Here is a 24,637-nt window from a genome sequence, read left to right on the forward strand (position 1 = left end):
CAGGGTGAACTCTGATGCAACCCCGAAGCCTTACGGTGTTGGTGATGGGAGGTTTGTGAACGGTGTCTGTCCTCCAAGAGCTCACATTCCAGCTGAACAGAATGGACAGAGTCCCTCAAGTTTTTGAAAAAAGTGTCACTTTATAAGGAAAGTGACAACTACTAGGATCTTCAGGAATGTCTTCATGCAGAAGACATCGGGACTTTGCAGCAGCACAGGGAACATTATGTGTCTGCGACTTCCAGGCCAAGTGCCTGGGTTGTATCTCCTGGGGCTGAATCCAAAGTGGAAGGGAATGGTGGAGCCCATTGAAGGTGGGGAGGGGAGGTGAGCTGAGCAGCCAGCTATACAGGAGTCTTATAGCAAAATGATGAGACTCAGGATTAGAGTTTTCCAGAGTTTGTTTGCCCTGGAAAAACAAACATACACCTCCAAGTGACCACTAAAGAGTGCCACACACACCTGAAACCAAGAGCGACTCACACCAAACACAAGCAAGAAACACTTGAGAACCTAGTTAACAGGTACAAAACTACACCAAAGGACCCCCACTTCCTCTGTAACCAAGGAAAACACACCCCCTGCAGGAGAGGAACCAAACAGCACAGATGAACTGGACTCAGGGAGAGAAGACATCATTACTGCACAAACGAACAAGGCAAAGAAAATGTGCAAAGTTGTGAATATTAATGACGCTGACCACGCCCCTCCAGTTTTAGACAAGAGTGGGTAAACAATGCACACAAGTTCATTGACAATGACCACAAAAATGAACTGAACACATACTGTATGTGAGTATAGCGGACAGGGTGTGGTGGGATAACACAAGACTTCATGTCAGAAGCCCTGGTATCATGCTTGTCCTGTTGGACATGAGAAAGGTGTCTGAATCTTGTTTTAAGCTAGGAGCTAGGAAAACAATAATACCTACCTCACATGATTTTTATTTTGTTTTTAAGAGCCTTCACTGAGACACTGCTATGGAAACTTCCTTGAGTAAGGAACATTGTTAAAAACAAAAACAACCTTGGAGTTTACTAGTTTATAAGGTTCACAACAAAATTCAGGATGAGGGGAAGGGCATTTGAGGTGGGTTTTGGACATGAGCTGTCCATATCTAGGGTGGTCTGAGTAACAAGGGGACTCAAAGTATATAGACTTGGAAGGCTACCAAGTTTTGAGAGAATCCTATTGCCCAAGAAACCATAGTACAGCCTAAAGAGATTTCTAGTGGATATTGTGGGTATCATTGAGTTCTCCCATCACAAACAAGACTCCCATCCACGGCGGCTGGGAACATGGCAGCTGACGGCCCTCAGCTCTCTCTCTCACTGGTGACTTCCAGCCGCCCCCATGATTAGTTGCAGATTGGACTGTTGTGATCCATAGGGTTTTCACTGACTGATTTTTGGAAGTGGGTCACTAGCACTTTCCTTCTAATCCATCTTAGTTTGGAAGCCCCACTGAAACCTGTTCAGCGTCATAGCAACATTCAAGCCTCCACTGACAGACAGGTGGTGGCTGCACATGAGGTGCATTAATTGGGAGTCGAGCCCAGGTCTCGTGCATGGGAAGGGAAAATTCTATCACTGAATCACCACTGTCCTCAATAACCACAATACTGTACCAAATCAAAACCCAAACCCACTTCCAGTCTAGTCAATTCCAACTCATAGCGACCCTAGAGGACAGAATAGAACTGCCACACAGGGTTTCTAAGGCTGTAAGTCTTTACAGAAGCATACTGTCACATCTTTCTTCCGTGGAATGGCTGGTGGGTATGAACTGCAGTTGAGCGCTTTAACCACTTTGTCACCAGGACTTCTATAATCACAACGTTGTTGTTATTATGTGCTGTTGAATAGATTCCGACTCATAACGCCCCTGTATACAACAGAAGGAAACACTGCTGGGTCCTGCACCATCCTCACAATCATTGTTATGCTTGAGCCCATTGTTGCAGCCACAGTGTCAGTCCATCTCTTTGAGGGTCTTCCCGTTTTTCACTGATCCTCTACTTTACCAAGCATGATGTCCTTCTCCAGGGACTGCTGCCTTCTGATAACATGTCCAAAGTATGTGAGACAAAGTCTGGCCAGCCTTGCTTCTAAGGAGCACTCTGGCTGTACTTCTTCCAAGAGAGATTTGTTCCTTCTTCTGGCAGTCCACGGTGTATTCAGTATTCTTTGCCAACACCATAATTCAAAGGTATCAATTCTTCTTTGGTCTTCCGTATTCATTGTCCAGCTTTCACATGCATACGAGGTTTTGAAAGCACCTAGGCTTGGATCAGGTGCACCTTAGTCCTTAAAGTGACACCTTTGCTTTTTAACACTTTTAAGAGGCCTTTTGCAGCAGATTTATCCAATGCAATGAGTCATTTGATATCTCCACTGCTGCTTCCATGGGCATTGATTGTGAATTTAAAAAATGAAATCCTTGGCAAGGTCAATCTTTTCTCTGTTTATCATGATGTTATTTATTGGCCCACTTGGGAGGATTTTTGTTTTCTTGATGGTGAGATGTAATTCATACTGAAGGCTGTGGTCTTTGATCTTCATCAGTAAGTGCTTCAAGTCCTCTTTGCTCTCAGCTAGCAAGGTTGTCTTATCTGCATAATACAGGTTGTTAGTGAGTCTTCCTCCAGTCTGATGCTGTGTTCTTCGTATAGTCCAGTTTCTCAGATTATTTGCTCAGCATACAGATTGAATAAGTATCATGAAAGGATACAACCCGTACACACACCTTTCTTGACTTTAAACCACACAGTATCCACTTGTTCTGTTTGAATGACTGCCTCTTGGTCTAAGTACAGGTTCCTCATGGGCACAATTAAGTGTTCTGGCATTCCCGTTCTTCACAATGTTATTCATGATTTGTTATGATCCACACAATCGAATGCCTTTGTGTAGTCAATAAAACACAAGTAAACATGTTTCTGGTATTCTCTGCCTTCAGCTATGATCCATCTGACATCAGCAATGATATACCTTGTTCCACGCCCTCTTCTAAATCCAGCTTGAATTTCTGGCACTTCCCTACTGATGTACTACCCCAACCTCTTTTGAATGATCTTCAGCAAAATTTTATTTGTGTGTGATATTACTGATATTGTTCAATAATTTCTTCATTCTGTTAGATCACTCTCCTTTGGAATGGCTACAGATATGCATCTCTTCCATTCAGTTAGCCAGGTAGCTGTCTTCCAAGTTTCTTAGCATAGAAAGTGAGTGCTTCCAGCGCTGCATCCATTTCTTTAGACATCTCAGTTGGTATTCCATCAATTCCCGGAGCCTTGTTTTTCGCCAATATTTTCAGTGCAGCTTGGACTTCTTCCTTCAGTACCATTGTTTCTTGATCATATGCTACTTGGTTGATTGTTGACTATTTCTTTTTGGCATAGTGACTTTCTGTATTCCTTCCATCTTCTCTTAATGCTTCCTGCAGCATTTATTATTTTTCCTGTAGAAATCTTCAATATTCCTACTTACTGAATTTTTTCTTCATTTCTTTCAGTTGAGAAATGCTGAGCATATTCTCTTTTGGTTTTCTATCTCCAGGTCTTTGCCTATTTCATTACAATACTTTGCCTTCTCAAGCTGCCCTTTGAAATCTTCTGTTCAGCTCTTTTACGTCCTCATTTCTTCCTTTTGCTTTAGCTACTCAGCGTTCGAGAGCAACTTCCAGAGTCTCTTCTGACATCCATTTAGGTCTTTTCTTTCTCTCCTGTCTTTTTAATGACCTCTTGCTTTCTTCATGTATGCTGTCCCTGATGTCATTCCACAACTCATCTGGTCCTTGGCCATTAGTATTCAATGCATCAAAACTATTCTTGAGCTGGTCTCTAAATTCAGGTGGGATATACTCAAGGTCATCCTTTGGCTCTTGTGCACTTGTTCTAATTTTCTTCAATACAGCCTTCATAATAGATTTAATGTAGATACATTCCTACCATTGAATCCTCAGAACTCATTCAAGTTGCACCAGTGGTCCCAATAGCAAAAGGATCTGATGAATTTAGGTATTTTCAGTCTTCTTTTTTGCTGTATGTGTGATTTGTGGGTGTTTTATTTGCCTTCTTTGGTGATTTGTATCAATTTTAAAGAAGTGGAGAGATTTAGATTTCAGAGGACACTGAACTGGTGTGTGAAATGGAAGTCATTATTAATGTATTTGAAAGATTTTAAAAGTTTTCAACCAGCATTTTGGTGGTTTAATTTTTTTGACAATGGTTCAGATTATCTAGCTGGCCAAGTGGCCTGAAACAGAAATCTTTTTTTTTCTTTTTAAATTTTTATTGTGCTTTAAGTGAAAGTTTACAAATCAAGTCAGACTCTCATACAAAAAATTTTAAACATCTTGCTATATACTCCTAAATGCTCTCCCTTTAATGAGGCAGCACACTCCTTCCCTCCACTCTCTCTTTTCCTGCCCATTCAGCTAGCTTCTGACCCTCTGTTTCCTCTGATCTCCCCTTCAGACAGGAGATGCCAACATAGTCTCATGAGTCTATTTGATCCAAGAAGCTCATTCTTCACCAGTATCATTGTCTATCCCATAGTCCAGTCCAATCCCTGTCTGAAGAGTTGGCTTTGGGGATGATTCCTGTCTTAGGCTTACAGAAGGTCTGGGGGCCATGACCTCTGGAGTTCTTCTAGTCTCAGTCAGACCATTAAGCCGGGTCTGTTTTATGAGAATTTAGAGTCTGCATCCTGCTGCTCTCCTGCTCCCTCAGGGGTTCTCTGTTGTGTTCCCTGTTAGGGCAGTCATCAGTTGTAGCCGGACACTATCTAGTTCTTCTGGTCTCAGGCTAGTGTAGTCTCTGGTTTATGTGGCCCTTTCTGTCTCTTGGGCTCATAATTACCTTGTGTTCTTCATTCTCCTTTGATCCAGGTGGGTTGAGACCAATTCATGCATCTTAGATGGCCACTTGCTAGTGTTTAAGACCCCAGATGCCACTCTTCAAAGTGGGATGCAGAATGTTATCTTAATAGATTTTATTATGCCAATTGACTTAGATGTCCCCTGAAACCATGATCTCCAAACCTCCGCCCCTGCTATGCTGGCTTTCAAAGCATTCAGTTCATTCAGGAAACTTATTTGCTTTTGGTTTAGTCCAGTTGTGCTGACCTCTCCTGAATATTGTGTGTTGTCTTTCCCTTCACCTGAAATATTTCTTATCTACTATCTAATTAGTGAAAACCCCTCTCCCTCCCTCCCTCCTTCTTCCCCCTGATAACCATCAAAGAATATTTTCTTCTCTGTTTAAAGTATTTCTTGAGTTCTTATAATACTGGTCTAATACAATATTTGTCCTTTTACAACTGACTAATTTCACTCAGCATAATACCTTCCAGATTCCTCCATGTTATGAAATGTTTCATGGATCCATCATTGTTCTTTATTGATGTGTAGTATTCCATTGTGTGAATATACCATAATTTATTTATTCATTCATCTATTGATAGGCACTTTGGCTGCTTCCATCTTTTTGCTGTTGTAAACAGTGCTGCAATGAACATGGGTGTACATACGTCTGTTTGTGTAAAGGCTCTTATTTCTCTAGGATATATTCCAAGGAGTGGGATTGCTGGATCATATGGTAGATCTATTTCTAGCTTTTTAAGGAAGTACCAAATCGATTTTCAAAGTGGTTGTACCATTTTACATTCCCACCAGCAGTGTATAAGTGTTCCAGTCTCTCTACAACCTCTCCAACATTTATGATTTTGTGAAACGAAATCTTTTGACATCCTTTTCAACATATACTTCCTATTGACTAACGAGGATCCCTAGTGGCACAGTAGTTAAGCACATAGCTGCTAACCGAAAGGTGAGAGGTTTTAATCCACCACCTGCTCTGTGGGAGAAATATGTGGCAGTCTGCTTCTGTAAAGATTTACAGCCTTGGAAGCCCTGTGGGGCAGTTCTGCTCTGTCCTGTAGGGTCACTATGGGTTGAAATTGACTGGATGGCATGGTTTTTAAATTTTTTTTTCATTTTATTGATTAATATTTACATTGTTGCTAATTTTTTTTTTGGTATGACAGACAACATTACCATAATCAATCAAATATCTAAATGCTTTTGGTAAATATTTACAGAATTGTATCTAATGCGGAATTGCTATCAGTAGGATAATTTATATCTTCCTGTCGTGCGATGAATCACTTTTGTGTGACCTTTCTTGCCATAGTTTTGTAACTGCCACCCAGGTGATTGGTGGCACAGTGTTTTAAGAGCTCTGTTGCTGACCAAAAGGTCGGCAGTTTGAATCCACCAGCCGCTCCTTGGAAACAATATGGGGTGATTCTACTTTCCTATAGGGTCTCTATGAGTTGGGATCAACTTGACTGCAATGTTTTTTTTTTTTTCTTTTCATTTTTAGTGCATATAGGGTAATTTTAGTCCACCAAATGGACTGGTGGGTTTTGCCATCCTACTGGGCTTGAAATGTGCCACCCCAGAGGCAGGAAATAGAGGATCCTGCCCCCCCCAAGTAAGGAAGAATAGCCCAGGAGTGGACAATGTGTCCTCTGGCCCCGGGATCCCTGCACTGAGAAGCTCCTGCTACCAGGAGACCGATAGAGAGAGAGAGAGCTGTAACCCTCAAGAGGGTGAGAGACAAGTAGGACACCCTGCAGTAGGCTCCCTGGAAACTGAGTGCCCGGGGTGCCTCTGGGGACTTAAGGAGGGGCTAAAAGAACTTTGTAACACTTGCCTGAGCAGGACAGAGCCCAAGGCCCAGAGAGCGGTGTTCCTTCGAGCATGACTGGGAAGAGGTTGTCCTGAAGGAAGAACTGTATCCTGAGTGTTTCTGAGCCTGAATTGTAACCTGTTACTTCCCTAATAGGAGTCCTGGTGGTGCAGTGATTAAAAGCTCAACTACTAACCAAAAGGTTGGCAGTTTGAATCCACCAGCTGCTCCTTGGAAACCTCGTGGGGTAGTTCTACCCTGTAATCAACTTGACGGCAACCGGTTAATGGGTTACTTCCTTAATAAGCCCCACAATCATGAGTATTGTTGGTGAGTTCTGTGTGGCCATTGCCATGAGTTATCGAACCCAGCAGAGAAGTAGAGAGTGCCATGTGGGGGATGGTTGGTGTCAGAATTGGTAAAGATGGTACAGAGAGAAGGCATGTCTGACCTCCATCTCATAGGAATCAGCCCTGGGCTGTTCATACTGATTTTTCTTTTCCCTCATGACATTAGAGAAGGTCAGACACCACCCACATGCCATCGTTACACTTCCAGTTTACTAGACATGGATAAATTATATTTCAAATGGTGATTCAATTCACACTGTTAAAAACGATGTAAGAGAATTCCTGTTATTCCATTTCTATCCAGTGATTATCGTTGAAATATTTTTAAATGTTTGCAAATTTGATAGGTGTGTAAAGGTATGTCCGTGTTCCATTAAAGTGTATCCCCTCCATAATTTGTGAAATTTTGAGTCTTTTCATAGGCTTATTGACCATCTATGAGATGTCCAAGCCCTTGCCCAGTACCTTTGGAGAATTAGACTTGTTCTTTTTTATTGTAGGAATTATATATTTTGGATACTGATCCTTTGTCAGTGTGGGGAATAAAACACTTTTAAAAATAAAGATTTTTCGGCCTTGAAGACGTACTTCTCACTGAGGAAGATGAGGACTGAGGGGAAAAGTCACTACTTGGGATTGAGAGTGGGTTGTGCTTGGGAAAACCAGAAAAATTCTCTTCATTCATGCCAAGAATATTTGCTCATATCCAGGGTACCAAGATAATGTTCAACACTGAGAACCAGGTGGCTTGATTGCTCATTTAAGTGAGATCTTTACATTCTCTGTTTTCATTAGCAATCTAGCAGAATCACTGTTTTTTTCCCTTCATAGTGTGGAAGAAGTGGCAATAGTTCTTTGTTTTAAGACAAAATTTGTGAGTCATTAAGTTTTTGAGAAAGTAGAGATGTTTATTTAAACAGTTTTTACAGGGTAATGAATTACTAAAGAAACCAATGATAAAATGATTTTGATCTTTTTTTAAGAAAAGGGGAGTTTCTTCCTGTGGACATAGACACAATCCATGAGGTTCTGAGGTGCAATGTTTTATTATTGACAGCGTCATTTCAAGGATATGAACATGATTCAGAGAACTACCTGATTTTCCACAACCAAAGAGAAGGTGACAAATGTTCTCTTGGTTCAGATTTTTTATTCACACAGTTAGAAGGTCCAGTGCAGGATTCTGTCAGTAGCACCAAGAGAAAAAGGCACGATAAGACCCGGAAAAGGGCACAGTGGGATAGTCACCCATGGAATGTTACATCTTCAGGATCATCTGGATCTGCTCTAAGGTTTGACCCTTCCAGTGGTTGAGGGAAGCCCTGGTGGGGCAGTGGCTAAAGTGCTCAGTTGCCAACTGAAAGGTTGGCATTTTGAACCCACCAGCTGCTCCATGGGAGAAAGGTATGACAGTCTGTTTCCGTAAAGATCTACAACCTTGGAGACCTTCTCGGGCAGTTCTACTCTGTCTTATACTGAGTCAGTATGAGTCAGAATGGACTCAACGGCAGTGAATTTGGTGGGTTTTGGTGGTTGAGTGATAAAGAGAAGGTGATGGAGAAACTTTCAGATTTCTTGGTGGCATCTTCAGCCTTCAAAAGGAAACACGTTTCTCCATGGCAAAATCTTGGTTCAGTTCTCCTTGGCTACCCTTCCCCAATCACTCCCCATCTCATATCCTCCCCCACTAAGGGCCATGTACCTCCCTGTGTTTCCTCCTCACCCTGGGTCCTCCCTCTTTTGCCCCATCAGCAGAGTCAGCCCAGGCTCTGCAACAGTCTGTTGAGGCCAGGAGTAGAGCAAGGAGTGAATACATGTGCTTTCTTTACTTGAGTCCTGCTTGTCCCTTCTATGGCAGGGCTTATAGGACCAAGGAAAGCCCTGTTCAAAGAAAGAGGCCTGGATTCTAGTTCCTCTACCTGGGCAGGGTTTCAGGCAAACATTCTTCTTTCCCCTCCTCTCTCAGTCTCTCTTCACCTTGGATGCAGCACACATCTCTGACTGTTTCTGCCCCCATGTCATTGAACCTGGTCTAGATTGGTCCCACCTATGTCCGGAGTCCACTATGCTCAGACAGGTGGGCCCTCAGCTGGCTCAGAGATCTGGAGTGTGGCATGAGGCTGCCCACCGAGACCTGGCCTCTTCTGAACCTGGTCCTGTCTCAGGCTCTACTGTTAGCGTTCTGCCTTACTTGCTGAAACCTAAGCCACTTTCTGTGGGAATGCAGTCACGAACTCAAAGTATTTGCAAAACCCTTTTCAGCTTCATTTTCTAGGTGTAGGACCCACCCTTCTCAGGTTAGCCTGGTGAATGGAATCCCCTTCCTCTTGATCTTACCTTCTAGAGCTAACAAGGTGTTGCTGCACACATTTGAGTTCCTCTAATGCCTCTTGTTCCTGCTGTCCCACACCACCCAGTACTTCAACTCTTTCCAGAAGGAAACCCTGGTCTGCATCAGGCCTGACTTTGCTAATTCTCTTTAGCAACAAGAGCACTAAGCCTTGGTATGGTCTTCTTCCCTTTTCCACTGACCCTTGAGAGTAAGAATTTATCAGTATTCAGGGCTGAGGGAGATCTAGTTATTCCTATGAAAGGATTACAGATTGTATTCATTATATTTCATATGCAGGATGAGAAAGTTCAGTGGCTGGGGCAAAAGATAGGACTCTGGGGTCCCCCTCTCCTCAGTCCTCACACCAGGCCATCTGCCCCATGCCACCCTCTAAATTCTGCCCACAGTACCTGTCACTCTAAAGGACTTGGCTTTGGATGTCAAGTAGGATTGAGCAGGTGAGTCACGGGGAAGATCCAAGGGCCCAGTGTAATGGCTGTTGCCTTGGATTTGGCTGTGCCTGAGGCCATGGGTTGTGGTGCTGAAAAGAAAACTGAAGAGTGAAAGCCCTTGCCCATTTCCCAAACCTGAGGAGACGCCTTCCTCAGCTCCTGTCAACACAGGTGATCCAAACAATGCACACTTTTGCTAGCCCTGTACTATGTAGCAGTCACTGTGAGAGGTCCTGGTGAATGTGGGATGGACCTGTCTTCAAGGAGCCCACATAGTGAGAGAAGCAAAAGCTTACAATTCACAGTCACTCTTGCTATGGCTGATGACGAAGTGATGAATGAGGACAATACTGAAGGATTCATAGGTGCTGACATTTGAGGTGGATATGAACGATTTCCAGAAATTGACCAAGGGAGATGAGAAAGAAAAGTGATTCTAAGAAGAAAGAATAGTAAGAAGAAAAGTTCTGGAAACATCATGATGCCCAAATGTGTGGAGCGTATAAGAAAAGCAAGGTGAACCGAGCACAGGTGTGTGTAGTGAGGAGATGTCAGCAGGTAAGAAGGGAAAGTGAGGATGGGGTGAAAATTCCTGTGTCCATTATTCTCCCATGAAGAATTCACTGCAGAATGGATTCACACACACACACAAGCAAGTACACGCAGACACTCAGAAAAGGAGTCTACTGCTTCCTTTCCCCTTTCTCAGTTACTTGTTGGCTCCAGCATTTTCTCCCAGTGCCCCCAAAATTCCTTAAGCCGTCTGTTGCAATCTCCCTGTGAGGTTCTCCTGAAGAACTTGCTCACATCCCTGCCCTTCTCCCACTCCTCTTTCTTCAACCTGCCTCCAGGATGCACCTTTGTTCACGTCTTTTTTTCCAAGTCAAAGAGGAGGAACATCTGTCTGTCAAAGCAGAAGTGCCAGGATGCTCTGGTGTGCCTGCCTGCTTCACACTGACAACCCATCTTGGCCTGCAGGGTGAGAGGAGCTGCCTCCTAAGGAGAGAGAGATCACTTCTCGTCCTGACCAATTCTTTTCCCCTGCTTGACATCCATTTCCTCTGCTCCACTCTTACTTCCTGCCTTGAGTTGTCCTTACCCTTGCTGAGGGTCCTCTTGAGTGGGATCAACTTACAGTTTTTTAAAACATGAAGACAATAATAGCACCCAGTTATTCAACATCTGCGCTTCTCTTGCCCTCCCCCATGTGACCATCTGCAAGCATGGGGCCTTCTCACACTTACTCCTGTAGTTTAATGTCAGGCAGTAGCTTTTTGAGCTCAGCTCCCATATCTTTCAGAGTTTCGGTCTGTTTTTCCCATTTCTTTGTGGCATCTTCATCCTCAGGGAACCCAAGGTTATGACTTTGTTGCTGCCACAGTCATAATGAAGAAAAATCTTTTCATCTACCTGGCCTTGAACCTCACAGCATCGCTGTCCAGGTAGGGACTTAAACATGATGGTGAAGTTGTAGCAAAGACAGTGAGTGTCTGTGAGAGAACATCTCAGGTGATGTTGTGGTGTGGAGAAGAGGACCCATTAGATACCCTGTCACTGTCTCCATGACAACAATAGCACCCACAATAGGGCTGGGCTGGCAGAGAAAGGAATGCCCTTTCCTGGCACTCCCTGTTCCATCAACACCTGAATTTTTCCTGAGCACAGCCCTCCCTGTGTCTCATGGTGATAAATGACACACGGTGAACTCTGATGCAACCCTGAAGACTTTTCATGGGACATTTGTGAACATATCATTAATGTTTGTCCTCTAGGAGCTCACCCTCCAGCAGAAAAGACTGGAAACAGACAGTGTTATAAGAAAAATGACAATGACAGGGACCCCCAGAATGTGCTTCCTGTAGAAGAACCTGGCAACAGCAGCGAGGTCCTTGTGTGTCTGTACCTGTTGGGCCCAGTGCCCAGGGAAGGTCTACTGGACATGAAGCCAAGGTGGAAGGGAAGAGAGGATTTCATTACTTAGGGGTGGTAGGGTGGAGAATTCCAAAAGCAAGGTTTCCACACTATTCCAGGGACTTAGGAGAGCAGCCAACTGGAAAGGACACATACAGTGATTGGTGAGACCCAGGACTAGAGTGTCTCAGAGAACCTTGGCCCTGTAACAACATATGCGTCATGTGAGCACCCAAGACTGTCTCACACATCTGAAACCCAGAGACTCACACCAAAAATAAAGAAGAAAAGCTTCAACAACCTAGGTCACAGGTAGAAAACCGCAAAACAGTCCACCTCCCTCCCCCCTTGAACCAAGGGACACCCTCCCCCTACAGGTGAGGAACCCCAACAGCACAGATGAGTTTGATTCAGGGAGAGAAGAGATCATTCCTCCAGAAAAGAACAAGACAATGTGCAAAGCTGTTAGTGGTAATGACTTTGCTGTGACAAACAACATTGCAGTGGACAATCACGTTTTTTGAGGTATTTCCCTTCTGAGGTTGCATACAACATGCAACTGGTGATATCATTCACAAGGACATGGTCATGATTCAGAAAGTACTTGGTTTTCCACAATAAAGGAGAAGATGGAAAATGTTCTCTTTGCTGAGATTTCCTGTTCCAGCCATGAGAAGGTCCAGTGCAAGAGTTGTATCAGTAGCACCAAGGGAACAAGGCACAATATGATCAGGGAAAGAGTAGAAGAGGATTGTCATCCATGGACACGGGGACTATGATGTTGCATCTGCAGGATCAGCAGAACCTGCTGGAGGCTCAGGATCTGCTCTAAGATTTGACCCTCCTAATGGTTGAGAGATGAAGAGCTGGCGATAGAAGAGCTACCGGCCCAGTAGGGAGAGGAAGTGATTGGACTAGACCACAGTCCTTGGGGCTTCTTGGTACCATTTTCAGAAAGGAAACACATGTTTGTGCAAGTCACTGAGGAAAAGCTGGGTCAGTTCTCTTGGGGTTCCCTTCCTCATTACTCCCCATCTCATAGCCTGCCTTCACTGAGGCCATGTACTTCCCTTCTGTTCCCCTTTACTCTGTGTCCTGCAGCCTGTACCCATCCATCTTCCCTCCTTTTCTGCATCAACAGTGTCAGCCCAGACCTGGCTACAGATGGCTAGGGCTCAGGCCTAGAGTGAGGACTGAATGCATCTTCTCCCTTACTCAGGTCCTAGTTTCCTTTTGAGATATTCTTCAAGAATAGTCACATCCTTACTCTTCTTCCACTTCTCTTTCATTGATCTGAAGCCAGCATGAACCTCTGTCCACTTTATTTTCTCCCTGTCCATGTGGAGGAACATATTTCTGTCAAAGTCTTACTGCCAGGATGCACTGATGCACCTGCCTGCCCCTTGCTGATGAATACATCTTGTCCTGCATGGTGAGAGGAGTTGCCCTTCTTGGAGACGGATCACCCTCTAGTCTTATCCAATCCATTGCCCCCACCTGTCATTCACTTCCTCTGGTCTCTTTTTTCCTGCCCTACTCTGTCTTCCAAGGCTCACCCTTATTGCAGGCCTCTTGGTTGAGGCCAACTTCTACTTTTTTGTAACACAAGCACAATAGCAAACCATCCCTTTAATAGCTGTTCTTCTCTTGTCTTCACCCTCTTGACCATCTCCATGCACTGGGTCATCTCAAACTTACCTCTGGTTATGTAATTCTCCAGATTAATGTCAGGTAGTTGCTTTTTCAGTCCTTTTGCCATGGCTCTCAGAATCTCGGTTGTTCAACCCACCTTCATGACATGCACAATCATCTCCAGGGGCCTCAAGGTTATGGCCTGTTGCTACCACTGTCATAGTGAAGAAACAAACTTTTATGTCCCTGGCCTTGGACCTCACACCAAGGCTGTCCAAATGAGGACTTAGAAATGATGGTGAAGTTGTAGAAAAGAGAATGAATGTCTGTGAGGGTTAATCTCAGGTGAGGGCTAAGGTGGGGCAAAGAGGATTTATATGCCACCCTCGACTGAACCTCTGGAAACCTTGGTGGCGTAGTGGTTAAGAGGTACAGCTGCTAACCAAAATGTCAGTAGTTCAAATCCACCAGGCACTCCTTGGAAACCCTAGGGGCAGTTCTACTCTCTCCTATAGGGTTGCTAATAGTTGGAATTGATTCGACAGCAAAGGGTTTGGGTTTTCTTGGAACTAATCTCTGTGACATCAAGAGAATCCTGCTTCAGGGCTAGTGGCAGAGAAAGAAGGGCCCCTTCCTGTCACAGCCCCTATATAACCAGCTGTGGAATTCTTCCTTAGTTCTGTCTTCCATGTGACTTTCTTTGAGGTTCTGTGAGAGATGCCACATGGTGAACTCTGATGCACCTCTGGACTCTTAACAGTGCTGATGATAGGAGATTCATGAACATACAAGACAGTGTCTGTCCTTCTGGCCCTCACAGTCCAGTGTAGAGGAATGGAAGCAGACACTGTGTATCAATGGAAGTCACAACAACAGGGACACCCAGGATGTGATTCATGCACAGTCACTGGGCCTTGATAACAACAGAAGGGTCATGGTGTGTCTGCACCTGCCTAGTTTCCGGGAAGTGTGTTCTTGGGCTGAATCCAATGTGGAGGGGAAAGGGCGAGCTCTTTAACCAAGTGGGATCTGAAGGGAGGAGAACAGCTGTGGGAGGAGGATTCATATAGGAAATTGACAAAACACATGAATAGAGATTCCCAGAGATATTACCTTGGAGTAACATACACCCCCCACAAGTGAACGCACCAAGACTGACACACACACCTGAATTCAAGAGAGACTAACATCAAAGAAAAGAAAGAAAAACTGACTAATCTAGTTAACACGTTCAAATCCGCACAAGGCGGACCCCACCCCTCCCTGAACCAAACACACCCTCTTCCTGAAGATGAGGGACACCAACAGCACAGATGAAGTGAACTCAGGGAGAGAAGAGGTCGTTTCCTCCACAAAAGAACAAGGCAAAGAAAATGTGTAAAGCTGTAGATATTAATGACTTTGGGCAAGTTGCTTAGGTTTTGTAAAAGAGTGGAGAGTTGGGGCAACAATACCAACAAGTTCATTAACAATGACCACAAACATGAACAGAGCACATACTTTATGTGAGCATAAAGGACGGAGTGTCATGGGATGAACGCAGGACTTGATGTCTGAAGACCTAGGATCATGTCCTTTGGGGCATGAGGCAAGTATCTTAATGGCTCAGGACAGGTGTCTTAACCTCACAGTGTCCTGGACTGGGACCTAAGAAACACAGTGGGTCCTCCTTCCCATATTTTTTATTTTGTTTTTGATGAGCTTAACTGAGAAACTTCTAGTGACATGTCTTTGTAAAAGGCATAGTTTAAAACAAACTTTTGACTTTAGTGGTCTATATGGTTGAGAACCACCACTCTTCTGTCAGTTTGTCATGCTGTGGTAGCCTGTGTGTTGCTTTTATGCTGGAAGCTATGCCACCCTTAGTTCAAATAGCAGCTGAGTCACCCATAGTGGAAGACTCTTAACAAGAGGGATTGACACAGTGGCTGCAATGATGGGCTTATGCGCAGCAGTGATTGTGAGGATGGCTCAGGACCAGCACTGTTTTGTTCTGTTTTACATAGGGTCAGTATGAGTCGGAGTTGACTCAACGGCACCTAACAACAACAACAAAACTCACAGTTGACAGATTTCAGCAGAGCTTCCAGACTAAGACAGAGTGGGAAGAAGGACCTGGAGATCTACTTCTGAAAAAATTGACCAGTGAAATCCTTATGGATAACTGTGGAACATCATCTGATATAATGCTGGAATATGAGCCCTTCAGGTTGGAGGGCACTCAAAATACACTGGGGAAGAGCTGCTTCCTGAAAGTAGTGTTCATCTTAATGACTTGGATGGAGTAAATCTTTTGGAACCTTCATTTGCTGATGTGGCATGACTAAAAATGAGAAGAAACAGATGAAAATATCCATTAATAATTGGAATGTGGAATGTAGGAAGTTATGAATCAAGGAAAATTGGAAGTTGTCAAAAATGAAATGGAATGCTTGAATATCAATATCCTAGGCATTAATGAGCTGAAATGGACTGGTATTGGCCATTTTGAATCAGATAATCATATGGGCATGTAGGGAATGACAAATTGAAGAGGTACAGTGTCCCATTCATTATCAAAAAGAGCATTTCAGGAACTGTGCTGAAAAACAACACTGTCAGATAAAGGATAATATCAATATGCCTACAAAGAAGACCAGTTAATACAAGTATGATTCAAATTTACATACCAACCACTAGGACTAAAGATGAAGAAACAGAAGGTTTTACCAACTTCTGCAGTCTGAAATTGATCAAACGTGCAATCAAGATGCATTGATAACTATTGATTAATGGACTGTGAAAGCTGGAACAAAGAAGAAGGATTGTAGCTGGAATATATGGCCGTGGTGATAGAAATGATTCCAGAATTCACATGATAAAATGTGCTAGATCAACGATGTATTCATTGGAAAAACCTTTCTTTAAGAACATAAACAGTGAGCACATACATGCATCTCTCTGGATAGAATACAAAGGCATAAAATTGACTACATCAGTGGAAAGAGATGATGGAGAAGCTCAAGATCATCAGTCAGAGCAAGGCAAGGGACTAGGTGCAGAAAGACCATCAATTACTCATACGCAAATTCAGGTTGAAGCTGAAGAAAATTAAAACAAGTCCATTAGACCCAAAGTATGTCCTTGAGTATATCCCACCTGAGTTTAGCGATCATCTCAAGATTGGATTTGTGGCGTTGAACACTAATGACTGAAGACCAGAAGAGTTGTGGGATGACGTCCAGGACATCATACATGAAGAAAGGAAAAGGTCATTGAAAAGACAGGAAAGAAAGAAAAGACCAAAATGGATGTCAGAAGATACTCTAAAACTTACCCCAGAACTTACAGTAGCTAAAGTGAGCAGAAGAAATGATGAAGTAAAAGACCTGAAGAGAGGATTTCAAAGAGTGTCTTGAGAATGCAAATAAAGTATTATAATGAAATGTCCAAAGATCTGGAGTTAGAAATCCCAAAAGGAAGAACATGCTTGGCATTTCTGAAGTGAATAGAACTGAAGAAAAAAATTCAAGCCTTGAGTTGCAATACTGAAGGAGTCTATGAGCAAAAAATCGAAAGATGCAGGAAGCATCAAAAGAAGATGGAAGGAATACACAGAATCACTGTACCAAAGGAATTGGTCGACATTCAACCATTTCAGGAGGTAGTGTTTGATCAAGAACTGATGGTACTGAAAGAAGTCCAAGCTGTACTGAAGGCATTGGCAAAAAAAAAAAAAAAAAAAAAAAAGGCTCCAGGAATTGATGGAATACCAATTGAGATCTTTTAACAAACACATGCAACTCTGGAAGCACTGATTCCTCTATGCCAAGACATTTTGGGAGACAGCGACCTGGCCAACTGACTGGAAGAGATTCATATATGTGCCCATTCCAGAGAGAGGTGATTCAACAGAATGCAGAAATTATCGAAAAATGTCATTAATATCACACACAAGTAAAAAATTCTAAAGCAGTTGCAGCTATACATTGACAAAGAACTGCCAGAAATTCAAGCCGAATTCAGAAGAGGATGTGGAAGGAGGGATACCATTGCTGACATGAGAGGGATCTTGGCTAAAAGCAGAGAATACCAGAAAGATGTTTATCTGTGTTTTATTGACTATGCAAAGGCAGTAGACTGTGTGGATCATAAAAAATTATGGATAACATGGTGTCTTAATCATCTAGTGCTGCTGTAACAGAAATACCACAGGTGGATGGCTTGAACAAAGAGATGTCTGTTCTCTCACAGTCCAGTAGGCTAGAAGTCCATCCAAATTCAGGGCACAGGCTCTAGGGAAAGGCTTTCTCTCTCTGTCAGCTCTGGAGGAAGGTCCTTGTCATCAGTCTTCTCTTGGTCTGGGAGCATCTCAGTGCAGGAATCTCAGGTCCAAAGGACGTACTCTGCTCCTGGCACTGCTTTCTTGGTGGTATGAGGTCCCCCATGTCTCTCTGCTTGCCTTTCTCTTTTATATTTCAAAAGATTTTGGTTTAAGACACTACCTAATCTTGTAGACCTCATCAGTATAACTGCTGATAATCTATCTTGTTACATCATAGTGATAGCATTTACAACATATAGGAAAATCACATAAAATGGTGGACAATCACATAAAATGATGGACACTCACAGAGTGCTGAGAATCATGGCTCCGCTGAAGTGACAGATATTTTGGGGGACACAATTCAATCCATGACACATGGTGAAGATTGGGAATTCCAGAACATTTAATTATGCTCCTGCAGGACCTGTACATAGATCAAAAGGCAGTCGTTTCAACAGAATAAGAGAATACTGCTTGGTTTAAAATCAGGAAAGGTGTACGTCAGGGTTGTATCCTTTCACCATACTTATTCAATCTGTACGCTTAGCTGATAATCGAGAAACTGGACTACATGAAGAAGAATGCCTCATCAGGACTGGAGGAAGACTCAATGACCTATGTTATGCAGATGACACAACCTTGCTTGCTGAAAGTGAAGGGGACTTGAAGCACTTACTGTTGAGTATCAAAGACTACAGCCTTTGTTATGGATTACACTTAAACATAGAGAGAACAAAATCCTCACAATTGAACCAGTAAGCAATATCATGATAATCGGAGAAAAGATTGAAGTTATCAAGGATATCATTATGCCAGTCGACCTAGATGTCCCCTGAAACAATGGTCCCCAGACCCCTGCCCCTGCTACTCTGGTCTGCGAAGTGTTTTGTTGTATTTAGGAAACTTCTTAGCTTTTGGTTTAGTCCAGTTGTGCTGTGTGTTGTCTTTCCCTTCAACCAAAATAGTTTTTGTTTACTATCTAATTAGCGAATACCCTGTCCCTCCCTCCCCACCCTCCTAACCATCAAAGAATATTTTCTCCTGTGTTTAAACTTTTTCTTGAGTTCTTATAATAGTGGTCTCATACAATATTTATCCTTTGGCAACTGACTAATTTCACTCAGCATAATGCCTATTAGATTCCTCCATGTTATGAGATGTTTCACGGATTCATTGTTGTTCTTCATTGTTGCATAGCATTCCATTATGTCAATATACCATAATTTGTTTATCCATTCATCCATTAATGGGCCCTTTGGTTGCTTCCATCTCTTTGCTATTGTAAACAGTGCTGCAGTAAACATGGGTGTGCATATATCTGTTTGTGTGAGGGCTCTTACTGCTCTAGGTTATATTCTAAGGTGCAGGATTGCTGGATCATATGGTAGTTCAATTTTAGCTTTTAAAAGAAGTGCCAAACTGATTTCCAGCAGAACCACTGGTAGTCTTTTCCCCACATTGTGGAGGAAGAAGGAAGTACTAACAATTGTCTAGTAAGACTTAAGACGAAATTTGCAAGTAATTCAATTTTTCAGAAAATAGAGACATTTATTTAAATATTGTTTAATCAGTTAGTAAAGGAATTAAATGATGGATAAAATTTTGATCTTTTTAACAGAAGGGAGATTCTTTCTCAGGACATGGAAACAATCTCTGAGATGATGAGCTTGCACACGGTACTTTAACTGGTGTTGCCCATCCCAAGGATACAGAGGGGATTCTGAGAACTCCATTTTCCACAACCAGAGTGAAGATGGAAAATGTTCTCTTGGTTGGGATTTCTTATTCACAGAGTTAGAAAGTCCAGTGCATTCTTTCAGTAGCACCAAGAGAAAAAGGCACAATAAGACTGGGAAAAGGGCATGGTGGGATAGTCACCGATGGAATGTTACATCTTCAGGATCATCAGGACCTGCTGTAGCTCTGGATCTGCCCTAAGGTCTGACCCTCCTAATGGTTGAGAGACGAAGAGCAGGTGATGCAGAAGCTGCCAGGCCAGTAGGGAGAGTGGTCGAACTAGACCACAGATCACAGGGCTTCTTAGCAGCATCTTCTTCCTTTAGAAGGGAAACACGTGTTTGTGTAAGTGGCTGAGGAGATTCTGGGTCAGTTCTCTGTGGCTACTCCTCCCTGATCTCTCCCCATCTCAGAGCCTACCCCATTAAGGGCCATGTACTTCCCTTCTGTCCCCCCTTGCCTTGTGTCTTGCACCCTCTATCAGGCTCCTGCCTCTTTTTCTGCATCAACAGAATCAGCCAGGCCTAGCTACAGGTGGTTAGGGCTCAGGACTGGAGCAAAGGGTGAATCCATCTGCTCCCTTACTCAGGTCCTGGTCTCTCCTTCCACGGCAGGGCCTGCAGGACCAGGAGGAAGCCCTGTACTAAAAGAGGGGCCTGCATCCTGGGTCCTCCAACCTGGGTAGATTGGCAGGCAAATAACTTTCTTTCCCCTTCTCTCTCAGCCTCTCTTTGCCCTGGTGGCAGCACACAGATATGAATGTGAATGTTCCTGCCTCCACCCCATCCATTCCTGGTGTAGCTCTGCCCCACCATTCTCCTGAGTCCACTCTATTCACATGGGTAGGCACTCAGCTGGCTCAAAATCTGGAGTCTGGCATGAGACCAGCTGCCATATGCTTTGCACCAAGGCTGAGGCAGGATTCCCTCCTTCAGAACCTAGTTCTGAACCAGGTTCTGCCTTGATTTCTGCTACCAACCCACAACATTCTCTGTGAGAATACAAAATTGACTCAAGTCTATTGGATTGGGCTTGCCAAGCCCTTTCCAGTAAGTCCCCTTTTTCTTGGGTAATTCCAGGCCCTTCTTTTGTTGATTGATGGATACCATCCACTCATTCTTGATTCCATCATGTAGAGGAAACAGGTTGTGGCCTCACTGAACTTTCAGTACTGCCCATGCCTTGTGTTCCTGCTGTCTCCACAACTCCCAGCAGGTGGGCTGCTCCTAAACAGAGACCTTGGTCTGCATCAAGCCTGACTTTGCTAAGCTGCGTTAGTAGCAACAGCTCCCAGGCCTAGGTCTGGGCCTTTCCCATTCCACTGACCTTTGGCAGTAATGATTCATCAAAACTCAGGGCTGAGTAAGCCCATGTCTTTGCTATCAAGTGGTAAGAGGTGGTATTTACCATGTGTCATATGTATGCTGAGAAGGTTCAGTGGCTGGGGGAGGGGTAGCACTCTAGCATCCACCTACCCCAAGTGTTCACACCAGGCTCCCTGCCCTGTGCCACCCTCTCAGTTCTGCCCGCAGAACCCATCACGCTAAAGGACTCAGCCTTCATTTGCAAGCAGGATTGAGCAGCCGACGGTCACGAGGAGGATCCCAGGGCTTGGCGTGATGGCTACGTTGGGTTGGGTTATGGCTGAGGCCATGGTGACTTGTGCTGAAATGGAAACAGAGGAGTGAAAGCCCTTGGCCAGACACACATTTTTTATCCCTCCTCTATGTGGCAGCCGCTGTGACAGGTCCTGTCATTGAAGATCGTTATGAGATGGGCCTGTCCTCACAGAGCTGACACTTAGTGATGGAGGCAAAAGCTTACAATACAAGCAAGTACTCTGGCTGAGCCCAAAGAGGAGGTGATGAACAAAGATGCCGTGAAGGCTTAGCAGGAGCTGAAATATGAAGTGGTTGTGAAGGGGTCCAGAAATACAACCACTGGAATAAAAAGCGACTCTAAGAAGAGGGAACAAAAAAAAGAAAAGATCTGGAAACAATGATGCCCCCATGTTTGAGGCCAGCAAGAGATCCACAGTGAAGGGACCACAGGTGTCTGCAGGGACGAACAGATATCACGAGGTGAGAAGGGAAAGGGAGGATGGGGTGAAAATCCCTATGTCCATTATTCTCCCAAGAAGAACTCATTGAGGACTGGATCTGTTTCTCAAAGACACACACACAAACACAGAAAAGGAAGCTACCATTTCCTTCTCTACTTCTTACTTACCTTTTGGCTCTAACATATCTTCCCAGTGCCCCAAAAACTTCTCAAGCCATCTCTGGCAGTCTCCTTTTGAAGTATTCTCGAAAAACTTGTTCAAATCCCTGATCTTCTCCCATATCTCTCTCATTATTCTGGATCCTGGATGCCCCTCTGTCCAATTCTTGTTCACGGGGTCGAAGACGAGGAATACATATCCGTCAAAGCCAAACTTCCAGAATGCTGTGGTATTTCCATCTCCTTCACGGTAACAACACATCTGGGCCTGCAGGGTGAGAGGAGCTGCCCCCCCCCCCCCCCATGGACAGAGATCACCTTCTAGTCCTAACCAATCCTTTGCCTACATCCACCTCCTTTGTTTCCCTTTTATGTCCTGGCCCTGCTCTGTCCTCCAAGTCCTGCCCGTGCTGAGTGACCTCTTGTTTGGACCAACTTTCAATGTCTTTTTTTTGTACAATTTCAATAATGGCCACACACTCCTTCTACACCTGTTCTTCTGCCTTCACCCAGCTGACCCCTCCAAGCAGAGGGCATTCTCAGACTTACCCCTGATCTTCTCCCGGTTAATGTTGGGCAGAAACTGTTTGAGGTTATCTGCCACATCTGTCAGAGTTTCCATCTGATCCTTCCACTCCTCTGTCCTGCTTATTTTCAATCCCAGGTGACCCACGACTGTGACATTTTTGCTCTCATAGTGAAGAAAAGTCCTCCCATCCACCTGGCCTTGAATCTTATATGATCGCTGTCCAGATGAGAAGTTGTAGCAAAGAAAGTGTGCATCTACGAGAGAAAATCTCAGATGAGGGTTGGGACGGGGCGAAGAGGACCCATTAGACAGCCTCCCCCAATCTACATGGCATCAAGAGCATCCCTGTGCAGGGCTTGGCTGGCAGAGAAAGGCGTTCCCCTTCTTGGCACTTACCCTGCACCACAAACTCCTTAATACTTCCTCAGCCCCGTCGTCCCTGTGACTCATTGAGGTTCTGTGAGAAATGCTACTGGGTAAACCCTGATGCCACCCTCTTAGGTGGTGATGGCAGATTTGTGAAAACAAAAGACAATGTCTGTCTTCCAGGAGCTGACACTTCCGCAGAAGAGAATGGAAACAGACGCCATGTTATAAGGAAAACGACAACAACAGGGAACTCCAGGATGAGCTTCAAGCAGAAGAGCCTGAGCCTTGGCAGCACAGGGGCCCCCGTGTGTCTGGACCTGTTGGGCCCAGTGCCCGGGGAGTGCTGCTGGGGCTGAAGCCAAGGTGGAAGGGAAGAGTGGACCCCATAGACATCAGTGAATGTAATGGCAATAGTAGTGACACAAACAACTAGCAAAATGAAAATGGTACCTTTAAATTACAAATCATACACACTGCCTAAATGTATTTACAGTCCATAGCTTCATGTTTAACGGAGCCAAAGGAAACAATTTCTCAATTCTAGATCTTAGGTCTGAGAAACTGAGAGGTCTCCTGGAGAAAATAAAAGAAGCCATTCTCTCTGCATTCTACTCCTGTTCCTCTGCTGTGTCTTCAAGATTGAAGGTGTTAACTCCATCCCCACTCCCACCCCAGCCTCTCCGGGGCAGCTCCTTTTCAGGAAAGGCTGCCAAAGTCATTTAATGTCTTATCAGTGAAGGAAATGGGAGGAGGATCTTTGAAAACAGGGGAGGTGTGGGGGTGGGGGAGTTGGGGGCCATCCTTGCACATAACTTCTCCAGTGTCCAGACTACATAAGGCCCTGTGTCTGAAGCTCAAAGCGTGCTCACCACCGCCAAGCTTCGGGGCCTAGCTGGGCCCTGGGAGAGGCAGACTCGCCTGCCCCATCCTCCTTTAGCGGGCACCCAGTCAGGGTGAGCGAGGAGGGACTCTCACGTCTCGCCCACGCGGAGAATCCTCAACAAATGGCCTGAGCGCTAAAGGGCTCTGCGGGCTCCGCGGCACCTAGCAGGAGCGCGAGGCCGCCGCCCGTGTTCTCCCCGGAGCCCTGCCTGTCTCCTCGCCCCTTGTTCCTGCAGTGAACGCTCAGAGGCGCCTGGGCGCCGACTCGGCCAAGCTAAATAGGCAGCTTCCTTTCCTCTCCAACTTCAGGTTCTAACTTCGGAGAGCTTTGCCAGAAGCTTCTTCCCGGTCCATCCCCCTGAAGTCAGCACCCTTGTCGCTCTGGGACGCAAGATGCATTGCCATCCCCTCTGACAGAGTTACCCGATGCGTCCGCACTCGTCGCGCCCCTCTAGGGACGCCCCTGGGCAACATTCCCGCAGAGCCCATCTCTCCCTCTAGCCGCCTCTCTCCCTTCCATCTCTCCGTATTGCTTTTCACCGACGTCGCCTATTTTCTTGTCCCTGCTCCCAGGAGACGAGAAACGCCCCCCCCGCCCCCCGCGCCCCGAAACTGTCGTGTCCGGACAGGCCAGGAAGAGCACTTGCTGCAGCAGCGGAGAGATATCCACCTTCCCCGCTCTGCCCCAGGGACTCACCGGTCGGCGCCGCCCCGGTCCAGCTGGGCAGCTGGAGCAGAAGCAGGAGGTACGGAATGAACTGAGTGCAGGGAGCCAGAGCCATGAGGTCCTACCTCCTGAGCCGCAAGCCAACTTTTGGGAAAGAGCGTTGCAAGCTATACAACACCTGGTCCTTTAAAACTCAGATCGCTGCGCGGACCCGCCCCGGCCTGGAGACTGCCGCTTTGATTGGGCCTTGGGAGTGCTCCTCCTCAGGAGGTGCCGTCATTTTCCTTTTAAGGTGTTAAGGGGGTGACCCTGGTCCCACCTGTTGGGTGCTGCGCTGTGTATTCGAGTCACCCCATCACCCCACTTCCTGTCCCCCAACAAGCCAATAGCCTCCAGCGTCCAGAGCAACGTGCAGACAGCTACAGGCAGGGACAGGAAGGCGCGGCTGGAGGCAGTCTGGTCCTGGGCCAGGATGAGCAGCCACAGGGCCTGGGCGTCCACCAGGACGCACCAGCCCGGGGGCATCGGAGGCAGCTCTGAGCCGCGAGTGTAC

At 45.1% G+C, this 24,637-nt stretch overlaps 1 protein-coding gene and 1 pseudogene across 2 annotated transcripts; both read right to left on the minus strand.

Annotated features, from left to right (window-relative positions):
* Window positions 1-10,339: 10,339 nt before the first annotated feature.
* On the minus strand, window positions 10,340-13,501 carry LOC111750193 (UL16-binding protein 1-like; annotated as a pseudogene).
* Window positions 13,502-18,700: 5,199 nt separating this feature from the next.
* LOC135232583 (UL16-binding protein 1-like) lies at window positions 18,701-24,286 on the minus strand. Of its 2 annotated transcripts, XR_010323105.1 has the most exons (5): window positions 24,115-24,286; window positions 22,187-22,420; window positions 21,647-21,922; window positions 20,893-21,082; window positions 18,701-19,737 (listed from the first exon to the last, which is right to left on the minus strand). XR_010323105.1 is itself a non-coding variant. In XM_064292104.1 (4 exons), exons 1-4 carry the CDS (start codon window positions 24,197-24,199, stop codon window positions 20,970-20,972), a joined length of 708 nt encoding a protein of 235 aa, XP_064148174.1. In that variant the 5' UTR covers window positions 24,200-24,286; the 3' UTR covers window positions 18,701-20,969. The 2 variants fall into 2 exon arrangements, 1 of the variants encoding a protein (XP_064148174.1); XM_064292104.1 differs by having other exon boundaries at window positions 18,701-21,082.
* Window positions 24,287-24,637: the final 351 nt, after the last annotated feature.

This window comes from Loxodonta africana, chromosome 1, assembly GCF_030014295.1.
Source record: "Loxodonta africana isolate mLoxAfr1 chromosome 1, mLoxAfr1.hap2, whole genome shotgun sequence".
In the NCBI taxonomy this organism is placed as follows: Eukaryota; Metazoa; Chordata; class Mammalia; order Proboscidea; family Elephantidae; genus Loxodonta; species Loxodonta africana.